At 36.6% G+C, this 17,469-nt stretch overlaps 2 protein-coding genes across 6 annotated transcripts in view; one reads left to right on the top strand and one right to left on the bottom strand.

Annotated features, from left to right (window-relative positions):
• Window positions 1-17,469, bottom strand: part of LOC110260827 — a 139,591-nt gene that overhangs the window by 24,698 nt on the left and 97,424 nt on the right. The gene's annotated exons all lie outside the window — the stretch shown is intronic.
• The window catches only part of PTPRQ (protein tyrosine phosphatase, receptor type Q), a 294,121-nt gene that overhangs the window by 273,440 nt on the left and 3,212 nt on the right, over window positions 1-17,469 (top strand). The window contains exons 38-43 of the mRNA XM_021093069.1: window positions 1,587-1,677; window positions 5,231-5,307; window positions 9,569-9,703; window positions 9,935-10,060; window positions 10,861-11,009; window positions 14,253-14,388. Coding sequence (XP_020948728.1) covers window positions 1,587-1,677; window positions 5,231-5,307; window positions 9,569-9,703; window positions 9,935-10,060; window positions 10,861-11,009; window positions 14,253-14,388 — 714 coding nt within the window. The remainder of the gene's footprint in view (window positions 1-1,586; window positions 1,678-5,230; window positions 5,308-9,568; window positions 9,704-9,934; window positions 10,061-10,860; window positions 11,010-14,252; window positions 14,389-17,469) is intronic.

Below are 17,469 nucleotides of genomic sequence, written 5' to 3'. Positions count from 1 at the left end.
GTCTTATGGAGCTGAGAATACTGAACTGATTGAATGTGTATAACACTAAGAATAGTGGCTTGCATAAGTATTTGCTATTAGAATGATGATTTCTACCATAAAGAAGTTCATATGGTGACAGGAACTCCAGATCTGTATAAAAAGTCATGAATACACTCCATCGTAGTAGAGACAGGCAGAGGAAGGGAGGATCGACCCTGTCTAACAATCAGAAAAGACTTTGCAAAAAGGTGACCTGCCAGATGAACTTTAGGACAGAGCAGAAGTCTAACGAGTAGAGAAAGGGGAAAAAGCAGTCTGCAAAGAATGACGACAAAAGCAAAAGGATGCAGAACAGTCTCACTCATCTGTAATCCCACTGAAAAGAGGAATCAGTCGGAGAAAGAGCTAACTAGGAAGGGCGGTTGAGGCCCTGTGGGCTCTGGTAACTGAGCACACTCAGGCCACGGAGTGTAACATTACTGTCCAAACAATCAACCTAGTAATTGGGTATTATTGATTATCAAGGCCAGAGTCATTTAAATCTATAAATGGAAACTACCATTTCCTGGGAAATAACTACAGACTACAAGTACCACTTTTCAGTTGATTTCCATTCCACCTTTCTTTTCCCCTCTATTTGTCTCTTACCAATACACTGACATAATACTTTCAAAACTTGACTCAAGGAAGCTGTTCCAGAATTCCTCATTTGGTTAAAAAAATTTTAAGGCTTTGTGCCAACCCAGCAGAACTCAAATGCTTACACTGTCCTTCCAACACATCCACATACATGCCAAAGACTGTCCAGATTTTCTCTTTGAAGAAATTTATGGAGAAGGGGAAATTATCTAATTAAAAGAAATAATTTATAATAATGTTGAAAATTGTAAAAAACCCCACAATTTTAACCCTTTTTAAGGAATTTGGTAAACTGAGACTTTTCCAATATGATAAATTTCCTAAGTGTAAACCGTTCAGTTCAACAAAATAATGAAAATATTTTCTTGCACTGGCTTTCTTAATGATGAATGGATAATACGATTTTTCACCAAAATGCCAATAACAGAGCTCCTTGACCTTTCATCTGTGTCTGATAATTCTTAATCACACCTCTGCATTCCACTATGGATGTAACAATGCCCACTGAGAATGGGAACTGACCTTTGGCATCTTCTCAAACTGACCAATGTTATACCAATTAATAGGCATGAAATCATACTACCCGAGGAGAAAAAACAAAAAATAAATCACCGACTCCTTCCTGTACTAGGTAGACATTAAAATATGAAATAATGACAGTGGGTTTGATGAAACCATTAGAAAAGTATGAAAAGGATGGTTGTCACCCCTCGGGCTTGCCAAAGGACAAAGAAATTATCCCAGAGAAGGCAGGAGCCCAGTGGACCAGTTCTATTCAAGATAGTTTCTGTGAAAGTTCATGTAAGTTCATCACTGTTCATTTGAACTTACTCCACAGTTACGAGAAATATTTTCATTTTAAAAGTAAAAAAGATTTAGAATAAAGAATAAATTTCTTTTACTAAGTGAAACTTCTTGTTTACCTTTGAAATAAATTTAAACTTTGCTATGATTTCAACCCACAGGAATTACCGAAATTCCTTCAGGATCTTTCTTCAACTGATGCCGATCTGCCTTGGAACAGAGCAAAAAATCGCTTTCCCAACATAAAACCATGTATGTGCATTTACTGTTTCTGGTTTTAGCTGTGAAACAGTTTCAAATGAGTGCAAAATGCATTTTAGCCTTCTTTTCTTAAATATAAATTTTACATATTAATTGAATTTTGATAATGCATTTTATTGGCAGCAACTTTGAAATTATATCTATTTTGCTTTAATATTTACTAAAGCGAATGTGCATGGTTTTCAGCTTCTCCACAAACATTTCATTCCTGCAGGTGTAGGAAACTGTAGACCTAATAGTTTCCTAGCTTTGTAATTTAACCCAAGTCATGAACCTCTCTAACATCTTCCCCTAGACCTAGTTCTCAAATGAAAAGGTTCACATGTAACTTTGTGCAATGGTTTCCCTGAAGAGCATGGCAGTGCTTTCTTACAGAATATAAAAAACGCATGGCAGAATATTCATTGATGATCACAGGAAATGCGTGGTTACCAGGATTGGTGTTACAAAAGAGGCAGGGCTGGCTCATGCTACAGTAAACACGACTTCAATAAGAAACCTTATTACATGCTACAAGGTTATTACATTCTTGCATGTTATTAAAAACACTGATGTGAAAAAAGGAAAACATATTAGTGCTGTAAGAATTCGCAGTGTGGTGAAAAAAATCTAACGTTCCTCTGCTAATAATACACTGTAGTCTGATTCAATGTTTTTATATTATGAAATTAAAGTCATATTTGTTACGCTCCAGAATATTGTCAATATTGTTTCAAAATCTAGTTTTAAACACTAATTTCAGAGTATGTATATATATGTGTGTGTATATGTATATGTGTGTGTGTGTGTGTGTGTATGTGTGTGCCTTTTCACAATGAAACTATACTTGGGGGGTATTCTATATACATAAAAATTGAACCCTTCTGGCTAGAAAGATATGGACTTAGAGAAGGATAAAATTGCAGGATGTAAAAACTGTAAGGCTATGGATAGGAAGAAATGGACCTTATTCTGTTATTCTAGAACTATAGGATAACTGAGGCATGAAGTGAACAAATTTAGGGAAACATGATCTAGGAGGTAGTAATCTAATAGAATCTGTTAATTCCCAAGAATTAGAAAAGCATGAAAATTCAAATAGTTTTAATCACCTAAACTCCTTTCTGGGACAAATCATAGGGAAATGACTTTAAAAGTTGACAAATAAGACTTGGAAGTGTAGGAAATAAGGAATGTTGCTATTGCATCGCCACGTCTCTGCGGCATGACCTTTCTTAAGTCATTTTGTTTTCCCTTTCAGTGGGTTAACCTGGGTCAGATGATTGTAACCAAGTGTAAGAGATAAGGAAATTCTCATGTTGTTATATTAATCTATACCTACATTCCCTTCAGACTGTCTGCTTCATGCTTACTTTACTTCACATTCTATGAAAACAAATATTATAGTCTAACTATGGAAAAGTTAATATTTATTTACAGCTGTACATTTGGCTAAAGTAATGTATATTATACACTGGATATTAAATCAAATCTATCTAACTCATTTCCAAAGAACAAAAAGCATCTGACTTAAAATATATAAAACTTTAGTATGTTAGACATTTTTTAAATGTGACATTTCGATCTTTTATCATTGAGATCTCTGCATTATTATCTGGGTTCACATAACAGCCCTAAGAAAAGTCACACAATGCTAGAAGCTTCCTAGCACTTATAGCATAAGAACAGAGTAAGAATGGTCAAGAGAATTAAATAAACATCCTTAAAACAACTAGGAAAACTGAGGGGGTAAGATTACCCTGATTTCTGAGGCTTAGACAAAAAATGAGTGATGGAATTACATCATAAATCAAGGATGTTTTGGAATATTGTAAGCACTGGGTGCATTTTTTCACCTTTCTCAGAGTCAAATAGATAACATCCCATTGTTTTCTGCCCCTCTTCTTCATTTTAGCACAGAAAACTTCAGAGTAATTTTTCAAATAACATGCTACATCCACACCCAATATCTTTTAGTGGATTTTTAGGGAAAGCTTTTTCTTAACAGTCCTCTTAAAGAGTCGGAGGTCTTATAATAAATAATTTTGTTAGGAAGAATTTTGTTTTTCAAGAACTTCTTGATTCAACTCATACATACTGCCGGCAATATAGTAAAATGACGCAGAACGCGCGGGCTCTATCCAAACTTCCCGGGCTGCAATTCTGTTTCCCTACTAACTACCTTAGCGACTGGTGATTATTATTTAATGCCGTCTGCCCCATCAGGTTAAGGGTTAGATGAAACAATCATGTAAATCACTTTGCCCAGTACCAGCATGGGAAGCTCTCAATAAATATTAGCTCTTAGGGTTGTTATTAATTGACTGCTTATTTTTAAAAGCTTCTAATTTTCTGGGTGAATAAAATTTAGTAACCGGCACTTAGAGTCTGTGATCTGGAGATGACAAGCCCACTTCCTTAACCTCAGTTCAAAGACTAGCTGTAAACTCACATCCACCTCTCTGGGCAAATAGACCCTTCTCCTCGCACCCCCCATCCCCCCCACACACAGAATAAGCAAATGAAATGTTTACACCAAATATATTCTCCCATTGTGCTTACAGAGAAGCTACAAAGCTGAAGAAATGGTTTTTTCTTCCATAGAGAATGAATTCATTTTAATGGAGTCTAAATTTTAGCTTGAGCCAGCTCTGTGAAATTCACTGTGTCCTCTGAGTAATGTAGAAAGTAGGATTTCAGATATCACAGGGCTTTTTAGAAGATATTAGCTTACAGAGCTTTCAGATTCTAGAATTCACAGCAGATGCATGCAGAAGAGATTTCTAAATCTCTGACAGGTCACAATGATCTTCAGAAGTGTTCTAACACCATGAAGAAAACTTTAGTTTGCTGTTGACTTAAGACAGTTATAATCGGGCATATTAAACTTAAATGAGATGAGTTTAAATCTTCCCAAAGAGCCAAGTAAGTATGTTATATTCAAACAATGAAATACTATATGGCTTTTTAAAGTAATGAGATAGCTACCATTGTTTATGTGAATATGCAAAGACATAGGTAAATCGAAAAATTTGCAGTATAGAGTATATATCACCCCATTAGCAGTTAATTTTATATGAATACATGTAGAAAATTCTGGAAATAAATTCAAGAACATATTAATAGTCATTGTCTCGGGGTAGTGGACATATGGAATAAGAGGAAATTTCTACTTTAAATTTTATAACCATCTGTAATTTTTGAGATTATATCATGAATATCTTTACATTCCTTTTTTTTTTTTTTTTTTGCTTTTTAAGGCTACACCTGCAGCATATGGAAGTTCCAACACTAGGGATCCAATCAGAGCTACAGCTGCCAGCCTACACCACAGCCACAGCAATGCGGGATCTGAGCCACACTGGTGATCTACACCACAGCTCACGGCAATGCTGGATCCTTAACCCACTGAGCGGGGCCAGGGATCGAACCCACATCTTCATGGGTACTAGTCAGATTCGTTTTCACTGAGCCACGACAGGAACTCCCTGAATTACTTTTAAGGTAAGAAAGTAGTAGCAACTTAAAAAGTTGATTAGCACTAATTTCTTGTATTTTCTTCTAGACAATAATAACAGAGTGAAGCTGATAGCTGATGCTAGTATTCCAGGATCAGATTATATTAATGCCAGCTATGTTTCTGTAAGTTTCTATTTTTTATACATTTCATATTTCTATAAAACATCAAGGCTGCAATTATATTACTCTTCCAACTATTTCAAACAAGAAATTCATTACAACCTTTATGGATTTAATGGGCTAATTCCTTACAACAATGTGTACCCCATTTTATAGATGGGGAAATGGAGGCTTCTAACAGAGACTGCAATTTACTCAACAATCATTGCACTATTACGTGGCAGATGTGCAACTTCAAGCTACACGTCCCCTGGTCTTTCCACTGTTTCCTCTTTGTCTGTATATTCTCTGTCCCCAATGAGGTTGGCCAAGCTCTCTTTCAAAAAAAAAAAAAAAATTAGTCGAACCAACAATCATGTGAATATAATTAAAAAAAAAAACCCTATTATGCCCTTCTTCCCTTCTAGATTTTCAGCCCTTTGAGGTGGCTATGATGCTGTATTCTTTCTATTCTCAGCTGCTTAATAGAATATGCACTCCATTGTAGCTACTCAATAAACATACCTTTAATGAACCAACATGGGGTGAACTGTGACAGTCCTAGTATACTATGTTGCACATCACAGATAATAAATGCTTGATGCATTGGACTGAAAACTGAATAAAACCCAAGTGTTTCAAGGATCTCTCTTCTCCCTCTCCGTCTCTATGGCTCTTTTGTTCTCTGAGTGCTCACCACTATTGTTAAGTACACAGACCTCTGCTTGGGTTGACACAATCATGAAATCTCAGGATAGAAATTGCTATTGTGGTTATTTAACCCAACCATCCACCTAGGAATTCTTTATTTAAAATGACTGATAATTAGATAGTAGCCTCTTGCGGCACTGATTCACCCATTTCCTCCTAAGGCAGATGATTCTATCTCTGAACAATATACAGTTACTTTTTAAAAACAAGTATGTTCCTTTGTATTTTCACCCACTGACTTCAATTCTGACATACAGCAAGGTTAACCATGCTTATGATAGTGACCCCTACAAATTCTTGAAGCTCTCCTTTTCTGCCTACACTCCTATAGGTTTTGTATTTTTCTTATTCATCAGTCTTCTCACCCTTCTCAGGCCTTCTATTTCATTTGGTCCCATTGGAGCTCTGTTTATGTGATGCTCCATCCTTTCCTCAAAAGCAAACACAACCTGTCCTGTGTCCCATTCTCCCTAAGCCTCTGTTAAGGGAGAAGGAAGAATTCATTCTAAATTTTATATTGGTTGAAAATTACTCCAAAATTACAATGATATTTTGAGTCTTACTATGAAAGGAATGAATAAGGAGAGAATTTAAGATTTCTTAATTGGGAGGGGGGACTTACAAGGGGTTTGTAGGAGTTAGGACAGCCTTTGAATTTCACCCTATTTTTGTGTTGAAACTTTATATCTGTAGTGAAGAAAACCACATAAATTTACTATCGTGATAACACATTTTATTATTCATCAAATAACAATTTCCCTGAAAATGTACTTCTAAACATTTTAGTGAAAGCTTATGTTACCAACTTCCATTATAGCCTAAACTCTATAGCATGTAGAAGTTTTACTTTGATTTGTAGAATGATGCAAATAGACATTTAGATATTTAAGTTTAATCAATGCTCTATAAATTGATCAGTTACAATTATCTGTCCCACCTTTGAAATAGTCCCTTCGTTTGGCTTCCAGGACACCATTCTCTCAATTTTCTGTTTACAACTTTGACTATTTTATCTCAGTGTCAATGGGTTTCTCTTATCTCCTTGGCCACCAGGAGCACTGAAATTATCTAGAGCCCAATCCTTGAATTTACTGTTTCTTTCCAAATTCGTTTCCCTGATCATCTCAACCATACTTGTGATTTTACATAAGTTCTAACTGCTGACTACTTTCAAATTATGTCTGTAGTTTGGACTTATTTCCAAAGTCCAAACTCATACACCCAGCTGCCTTCATGATATTCCCATCTGAATATCCAATAGGGATTTCAAGTTCAAAATATCCACTACGAAGTTTTGATTTCCTTCTAAATGGGCTCATCCTGAAGTCTTCCTCATGTTCATCAGGAATCATTACTGACTCTTCTATTTGTCATCCAATCCATCAGCAAATTCTCTTGGCTCCGCCCTCAGAATAAATCCAGATCTTAGCACTGCTCACACTCCCCATCGCTATCACCCAAAGTAACACCTTAGCTGATTATTGCAATAACCTAACTCCTTCAGACTCTCTTTTCTCCTTTAAACCCCTAGAGGCTGGTTTGACAGAAACCAGGGTGAAACTCTTAAATCCTACACTCTCTATAAGGGCTTTCCATATCATTCAGAACGAAACCCAAATTCCTATAACTACCTATTCTGGGATCTCAAGCACCATTGTCCTCTGTCCCTTGTTCCTTCCGATGCCATCTTTTATTACTCTCTCACCCCACCCCAGACACTTGCTGTTCTTAGAACATTCCAGACACACCTCTCCTTTAAGGCTGTTACACTTGACTTCTTTCTACCTGGAACACTTTTCATCCAAACTTGAAGGGCTTACTCCCTTCTTTAAGTCTTTCCTGAGATTTCACCAGTGTCTTTTCTGAATACTCTATTTTCTGAAAACTCCCTCTCATAGCACTTTTTACTTATAAAACTCTATGTAAATTGTTTATTTAACAGACTTACTAATAGACAACATATATTTCCCCTAATTAGAATATAAGATAAATGAGTATAGGAATTTTAGTGGTTTTTTTGGTCAGTGATGAATCCTCAGATGGTAGAACAGTGCCTGGTACTCAATAGTGCTTCATTCTGGAAATGACATTACAGACTAATTCCACATTCTCTTATATAGTTTTCTGAATTTTTCAAATAATCTACATTGACTATATATTACTTTTTAACCTAAAAAAAAACCTTAACAAATGTAAAATAATTACATCCTCAAGTATTTCAACTAAGACTGGAAACAAAGAAATGCTTTGGCATATAGTCTAAGAAATTAGATTTTATCCCAGAAACTGTCACTGGCTAGCACTGTGATTTGGCAAAATCCCTAAAGTGGCTCAGTATTCTTTAAAGTAAAACAAACTGGTTGGATTTGGTTTTAGAGCCCGTTGAACTTTCAAATGTGTATTATTTTTGTGTAACACTATATTCTCTGGCTACTGAGACAATTCCAAATTAAAAATAAAATTCACCTTTAATCCCCATTCCCTAAAATATTTTGATGCTTAGAATAATTTTAATTCTATAACTATTTTTTTTTATTTTTACAGTAACTTTAAGAAAAATCCACTCAAGTGGCATGCTTACATTCTAGGTGAATGGACAAGTTTTAGGACAATTTGATAAAATATGTAGAACTGTCAGGAGTTCCCGTTGTGGCGCAGTGGAGATGAATCCAACTAGTATCCATGAGGTTGTGGGTTCAATTCCTGACCTTTGCCCAGTGGGTTAAGGATCCAGTGTTGCTGGAGCTGTGGTATAGGTCACAGTCGCAGCTCGGTTCCGGCATGGCTGTGGCTGTGGCGTAGGCCAGTGGCTACAGCTCTGATTCAACCCCTAGCCTGGGAATCTCCATATGCCGCGATTGTGGCCCTAAAAAGCAAACAAACAAAAAACAAAACAACAACCAAAAAACCTGTCATAGTAGGGTTGAGACAATCTCAGGCCCTATGTTAGTTAAATGAACCTTCTTACTATCTCCAGATTACTCTTGGTTTGGAGGTCTGGAGAATACATACTAATGCCATAGTTTACATAGATAACTAATTTCTTAGAGGAAGAGCAGGAAACATCTGAACAATCCATAGACAGGTGACAGTAACTTAGTGGAGTGGGTAAGAGCTGGCTCTGGACTCAGACTATCTTTCCAACTATGAGACCCTCAGCAAATTTCTTCATATTTTTCAGCTTCAGTATCTTCATTTGTATTATAAGGATAATAATGGTATTAGTTCACAAAGTTTTTATAAGAAACTAATTAAATGAAATATTAACTATAAGAGGCTTCGCATATTTGTCTGCCGTAAAGTGGTTTTATTATTATCTAGTCTTTATTGTTTTTTCCAAAATCAGAAATAAATTTTAGAAACTTAGTTGTACAGTATATCACACTGTTAAAATTAATGTTGGAAAATTTAAGTATCTAATACTATTTAGTATTCAAAAATACACAATATTTTAAAAGAAGCGGTCATCTTACCACTAGTATATCTTCTGTGTGTTGCTCAAAAACTAAAAAAATACTATATGTATGTGTATGTGTGTAAATACTGATGTGATGCTATAATCATATCATTCCAGGGCTACTTATGTCCAAATGAATTTATTGCTACTCAAGGTCCATTACCAGGAACAGTTGGGGATTTTTGGAGAATGGTGTGGGAAACTAGAGCAAAAACATTAGTTATGCTAACACAGTGTTTTGAAAAAGGACGGGTAAGTTATTTGAAAATCTTTTCACAGAATGTTATTTTATAATTGTGTTAATATATGTGTGGCAATTCCAGCTAATACTTGAGTCACCAATGACTTGGACATCTATAGGGCAGTTTAAACTTAGTAGTGGCCACAGTGAGATATATATTTATTATATCTATCTACATCTGTGTATCTATTATATATCTCAGTATAACATTGCTTATGACTGGTGATTTTCTCTGAATACAGATCAGATGCCATCAGTATTGGCCAGAGGACAATAAACCAGTTACTGTCTTTGGCGATATAGTGATTACAAAGCTAATGGAGGATGTTCAGATAGACTGGACCATCAGAGATCTGAAAATTGAACGGGTAAAAAAAAAATAGGAGAAATCAAACATGACAGAAAATATGAATGTTCTAAATGTCTAAACTGAAACTAATTTCTAGAGGTATTCCTTGAGTACTCCATATTTAGTACTGCTTTTCTATTATCTTCTAAATAGAAGTTTTGAATCGGCATCTGTCTTCAATGTCTGTCACTGTGTTTAATTCCAAATTAGATAAAGTTTTTATTAACCATTTATTAACTAAGAACTAAATTCTTAGAGGGCAAAGGAAACAACTAGATCACTGTTTATCTTATTTTTTGAAGAAACTGTAATGTTTGACTTAAAACAGGAATTTCCCAAATCTCATGTCTCTATCTACAGCCTAACTGTCTTTTCTATTTAATCCAGAACGGGTACATAAGAAGTAGGATAGGCTCCCGCTTATATAATAAAAATGCCTGTACACGCAGAAAATGATACAAGGATCTTTATACTTTCTGATATTATCAGATACTCAGTGCCTGTGTTTTGAATAATTAGTGCATCTGTTTAAGCGGTTAGGTCAAAATTGTTCAAAATCTAGTCTTCTGGCACTGGCGTTACGTTACATCTGAATGTACATCCCTGCGTTAGCATCTGTCGGCAAGCCTTCTCACGGGTGCATTCACACTGAGGGCAACGTTTTAACGGTAGTAGTAGATGCCCTCCCTCATAGGAAATCGTGAAAACACAGTTTCTTCTGTTCCCCAAGAGGCATTTTAAAAGACCACCTCGAAACGCTGGGAAGTCAGCTATCCTCAAACTTCATTTCGATACTTAGATCATCTCTCATTTGTCCAGCATGGGGACTGCATGGCCATTCGACAGTGTAATTTTACAGCTTGGCCTGAACATGGGGTTCCTGAAAGCAGTGCTGCTCTAGTTCACTTCGTGAAGCTGGTTCGAGCGAGCAGAGCGCATGACACCACCCCTATGGTTGTTCACTGCAGGTAAGAGACCTTTTTAGAACTTTTTATGAAACACTGGAAATGGTATTTAAACTCAACGTGACCTTTTTATTATCATGATACCATTGATTATTATCTGACAGAATGTTAATATAGATTCAGTCTAGCGTTTAGTTTGCAGATATTTTACGGGTTATTACAGATCAAGATGTAGCTACATAAAAGTTAGGTGGCAAAGATAAAATGAATGACTGGGTCTGAAATTTTCCTGAACTCTTGACTGGATTATACCTCTTGAAGGCCTTAAAATTACAAACAACAACAACAACAACAAAAACCTGCAAATCATTATTGATGTGAATGAGTGTGGGTGTATATAATTTTATGAATAAACACCTGATCCTTCATTATTTCACCTGTTATTTGTTTGCTATACTAATTTAAACTTTTTTGGTAAAAGCAAATTTCTAGATTTGAGTTGCAAATAATAAACAAAATAAAATAAACTTTAAAGTTATGAAATTAACTGACCCAAGCATGATTCCAAATTTTTGCAAACTTAATGTTTTTCTTTCACCTAGCTCTTTGAACATAATAAATAGAATTATGACTATACATTAAGACTTTTCTTTATTTTCACTGGTATTTTATTCCACTGAAATATTGATACATGCCCCCTTCCTCAAAGAAATAAAACTCACAGTTACTTATTCAGAATGCAGACTTCTGGGCATGCTGATATAATTTATAATTTGTAACATAATATATCTAAATCATACTCAACTTGAGTCTCTTCAACTGCTGTAGTTTGTAAATTAGAGAAAAAGTGGGTGAGGACATACTGTTTTATGATACCACCTATGTAAGGTACCTAAAAGAGGTAAATTCATAGAGGCAGAAAGTAGAATTGCGGTTGCCTGGGCTTGGGAGAAAGAGAAACTGACAGTTACTATTTAAGGACTACAGAGTTTCTATTTGGGATCATGAAAATGTTCTGGAAACAGAAGTGGTGATGGTTACACAGGACTGTGAATGAGCTTAATGCTACCGAATTGTGCACCTAAATAAGGTTAAATTGCTAAATTTTGTGTTATGTCTTTTGCTACAATAACAAATTTAAGTAACAATATACTTTAACCACAGTAACAATAACTATTATAATTCCAACAGCTGATGGATAATTTTCCCTACAGGAGTATACTATAATTAATGTGGTTAAATATGTAAGAAAATATTTATCCATCCACATTTAAAATTTTATTTAGAGGAAAAAAACTCAACATGTAATTTAAATGAGGCTACATTTTCCAGGAATATTTATTTTATATGTTTAAAATGTAAGAGTAATACATAAATGCTTTCTCATTATGAGATATCTTTTTACATTTAAAAAGCGTATAGAATACAAAGTAAAAGGCTCATTCTTCTCTTCCCAGCTCCACTTTCCCTCTATACACATAAGAATTTTAACATACTAGTACCTAGTATAGAGTAGCAGTTTGCTTCTCAAGTCAGGGATTGATTTTTGAGCTGGCATCACTGATGATTGAAAACTTTAATGGACATTGCCTTCAGCTTCTCCACATTTTGCATACACACTGCCACAGGATTAAAACAGTGGATTTTAAAATCCATTAAAAAAGAAAAGTAGCTTCTCTCATGTAGCTTCAAAAAGAGTAGTCTCCTTCTTTGTGATTGACTTAAACAGATAAGAGATCCGAAAAAAAGTATGCTTATGTTAACACTCATTTTAAAACTGTCTACTAAATGATTACCTCCGATTCCAACTTCTTACCTTGACTTTAGACTTATACATCTAATTCCAATTCTACATGACAACCTAAATGGTCACAAAATTCTGAAAATCTTATGTGTCCACAACGGAACACCTGAGTCCATCTCCAAACTCATTCCTTTCTTCTCATCGCCATCCTGGTAGACAGCAAGTCCACTCTCTAGGTCCAGAAACTGACTCTCTGCTTCCTCTCACCTTTCACATCCAATGGAACAGCAAATACTCTGCCCCCTGCCCCCCCCATCATCGCTCCACGCACTCTCCCCACCCTGGTCTCCTTGCTTTTCTCTGAACACCCTGCCGCTCTGATCTGTCCTCTTCTGGCCTCCTCTGGCAGCAGGACTCCTCTCCCAGATATCCACAAGGGGCTCTCCCTAACCCTGTTCAAGTTTCTTTTCAAACATCACATTGTCAGAGCAGCTTTCTCTGATGACCCTATCATCCTACCCTAGCAACCTTTCGTCTCCTTAATTTACCTTTCCTCATGGCACCTTACTGCCACTGGGCATATTCTGTGCCTTTACTTTTTGTGTGTACTGCCATTCTCCCTCCTCTAGAATATAAGCTCCATAAGTTTAGGGACGTCGTATTGTTTTACCCCAGATGCCTAGGACAGTGTCTGACACCTAAAATGTATTGAATAATGTAATGACTGATTACTCTATTGGGGTTTATGTGTTATCATAATTGGATTTATGGTGCAATGCTATCTCTTAGGTTGAGTCATAGGAATTGGAGATAGCTGACAATTTTTTAACCTACAAATGGCAGTTTTGTGTTGTTCACAGTGACATTCATAAGACTAGGTGGCCTTTCAAGTGTCTCTTTTTTTCAGGTTTACTTCCTATATTAAACATTTAAGTACCTAGGAGTCTTGGTTTTTTTAACTGAAATTTCTGAATAAATTGTGTCACATTTATCAAATAATGGTTTCTACATAGTACATACCTGTCCTTTAGTATAAAACTAATTTCTTAAAAAAAATTAGCTCCCAATTTTATTGTCTATAGGAAGCAAATGCAAAAAAAAAAAAATTCTAGGGAAAGTGAGAAGAACACAGAAGAGTCATTATCAATATGACATGGAGGATATGCTATATGAGCTAAAGAGCTGGCATTATTCATGTTTAGCATTCCTACTGGTAACCAAAAATGTATTCAATACAAAGTTTCTGGTGTTAAGAATTTTCAATGATTTTTAAAAATCTCTATACTTCTCCAATTACACCTCAAAATAATACGACAGGAGAGGAAAAGTTCAACTGGTTAAAAAAACTCAACTATTTGATAGAGTATTAATGATACTCATCTTGCTCTGTCTAAACAGTCTTGGGAACAACATAAATCCAAAGAAACTCCAACGAAAATCTACCTCCAAATAAGAAAAGAAACTATTTAGAAATTACTGCTATCATAGTTTATTCTCTTTATAACCATCAACATGGACCGCCTTTTGTTGAATAATTTACATGTGCTTGCATTTTCCTGCAGTGCTGGAGTTGGAAGAACTGGAGTGTTTATTGCTCTGGACCACTTAACACAACATATAAATGATCACGATTTTGTGGATATATATGGATTAGTAGCCGAACTGAGAAGTGAAAGAATGTGCATGGTGCAAAACCTGGTAAGCTACCTAACAGTGCAAGCAGTGTCGGCTCCGGAGTTTCGTCAGAGGAGGGTCTTCGTGGCGGTGATCTGGGTAGGCGTGGGTGTGCACTCGGTCTGCAAAGCAGACGCTCTCCTTTCCCACATTATCATCCAGGGGCGCGGGCGGGGCCTCGGGGAGGGCGCTGAGCCCACACGCCCCAGGCACCCTTCAGCACGAGACTGAGAGGCACACAGAAGATAATTCACAAGGTAGACTTGTCTTTAGCCTTTGGGACGTTTTGAAAGCTTAGGAAATGAATCAACTCCATTTACTCTGTAAACGCGCTCCAAGGTGGGAGTGGGGAAAGTTTACAGTATTAACTGCTACGAAGCTCTATGTATTTCACTTGTCCCTATTTATCCGCTTTGCGTATTAGTCATAATAGTGTTTGTTATAGTGTATATCATCAACCAACTGGGAGGTTTCTGTTGTGTTGTCTGGGTGTGAAAGTAAAAATATTTATAAAATATATAGATTTTTTTGTCATTAAAAAACTGCATAGTATAATGGCATTAAAACTAAAAACCACCTTCTGTTGAGTGTCTAGCAGGTTTCAAGTACTCTCCTACATCCTTTACATGTAGTATCTTATTTAATTCTTTATTTGTGAGGCAGGGAAGCAGATGTTCTAAGAATCTAAGTGATATTCAAAGATTATACTATTAATAAGCATCAGAGCCAGATTTCAAACCCAGGTCTAACTATAATACGCAAGACGATCCTATAATAGTTTTGAACTGATATTTTTATACTACATGATACATTTTTCTCACAGTAAGTAAAGATCTGCTGTAATTATATTTTCTAGGGTGCCTACTAGAAAGGACAAGTGGCTTACAGTGGTTAAAGCTGTGAGGAAACAGGTTCCTTGCTAAAATGTGCAGACAATTAAAAATGCAGGGCTCTTAGACAGTTTTACCCAAGCTTACATGACTGTGAAATCCTTGAACTTTTTTTGACCCCAGAACCTACACTGCTGTATCATGGCACAGGAACGTCCTTAGCAAGATGCTGCTCTAGACCAGAGACATCTAAGCTTTTCAGAATGCACATCCCTTTCACGAAAAATGTTCCAGCATTCAAGTCCAATACATATATATATATTTTTTTAAATGTAGATTGTACGATTTTGTAAATCATAAGACATTCATAAAATAAGAAATTAAAAAATGATATAAAGGTCAAATGAGCAATTTTGATAACCTTACTAATAGTGATGGCCTCACATTATCATCAGGTATTTTCAAAAAATAAAATATATACTTAACAGAAGATAATTCTGTTTCAACAGTGTCTTTAATACATAAATTATTTATAAGTTGTAAAAAACTGGTCTTATTGTCAGGCCTGATTACATGGTTGATTTCACCTCACAGTATGGCTGTGAGATGATTATTCTAGGAGTATGAAAAATGTCAGCCCTGTACTTTTCTTGTCATTCATTTGTGCTTGCATGATACGTATCTTCCTTCCACAGTCTCTTTGTAGGATCTTTTTAAACCACTTCACTTATGGTTAGGTAAAACAGGACCATATGCATCCCTTATATGCTGAAAGGGGATGCATGAGTGAAGCATCACTCTTCCCTTAGGAAACTTCAGAAATGGACTATGACTTGTAGCCAGGTTTGGCTTCATGGCTGGGCAGCCTATACAGCCTCACAAATCCCATGCTCAAAAGGGCCCTGCACTTGTTTGCTGTCCCTATTTTGAAAATCTTTAATAACTTTTGAGGACAGGAACTCACTGTGTAGTGGGCCTGGAAATTTTGTAGGTGGTTCTTACCCAGGAGTCTTATAAAGGCGATGTCGGTACAACCATTAGCGATTATTGAGTCAAATTCTTTTCTTTTTTGTTGAGAATAAGGATAAATAGCTAACGATTTCCTCCCCTGTCACTGGGTGTACATACATGCACTAGTGATCAATGCTCTTGGCATTGATCAAAACTGGTTGGTGCTCTTGGATAGGTTAAAGGGTGGATATGGTTGGGATATTATTTCTTTCTAGAATCTTTTCAAATAATAACAGTTGAAAAAAGTTGAAAACATTTTGTCATGCTCTACATCTTTATGGAATCAAACCTAGTGAAGAGTGTGTTCAAGAGTGCTGTGAAGAGGAGTTCCCGTCGTGGCGCAGTGGTTAACGAATTTGACTAGGATCCATGAGGTTGCGGGTTCAATCCCTGTCCTCACTCAGTGGGTTAAGGATCCGGTGTTGCCGGGAGCTGTGGTGTAGGTTGCAGACATGGCTCGGATCCCGCGTTGCTGTGGCTGTGATGTGGTGTAGGCTACAGCTCCGATTAGGCCCCAAGCTTGGGAACCTCCACATGCCGCAGGTGCAGCCCTAGAAAAGACCAAAAAAAAAAAAAAAGTGCTGTGAATAACTTCACATGATTTAGCACTCAGCATATGCTCTAAACTTCATACATTATACCTGATCAACCAGCCAGAGGAAAATGCTGTAGGTTGGCTAGAGGAATGGAAAGCACGTGAATTTTGGAGTCAGAAAAGTGAGTTCAGATTCCAGCCCTGCTAACTGCTGGCTTCGTAACTTTGTTAATTAACCTCTTTAAAAGAGCTGTTTCTCTTTTGGAAAATAGCTGTGTTATACATTTCACAAGCTTATCGTCAGTTTTAAATCAGAGAAAATATCTAAAGTTTCAAGTCTGCAGTAACTGTCTAGCATGCACTAAACGTCTGACAAGAGCGGGCTGGATTCCATCCTTGCTTAAAACCTGCTTCTCCCGAGCTGTCTTTCACCTGGCTTCATAACCAGCAGCTATGCTCTTCACTGCCTTTTCACCGTGATGGAAAAAAAGGAAAATGACCACACCTTGGCTCCAGGCCTTGCAAATCAGAATTGCCTTGCACAAGAGTGGTTTCTTATTTTCTTCTATTGCATTCGAGACCGATTCCAGTTTCTGTGAAGGATGCTGTCTCAGCACAGACGCCAGCGGCCAGGGGCAGGGGCAGGGAGTAGGAACCTCAGCGATATATCACCACTCAGAGACACCAAGGGGCATGGCCCAGACCCTAGAGAGAACTCAGAGCTTTTTT

This window comes from Sus scrofa, chromosome 5 (assembly GCF_000003025.6).
Source record: "Sus scrofa isolate TJ Tabasco breed Duroc chromosome 5, Sscrofa11.1, whole genome shotgun sequence".
NCBI lineage: Eukaryota > Metazoa > Chordata > Mammalia > Artiodactyla > Suidae > Sus > Sus scrofa.
Note: the sequence above shows the minus strand (reverse complement) of the source record. Positions and strands in the feature narration are given on the sequence as shown.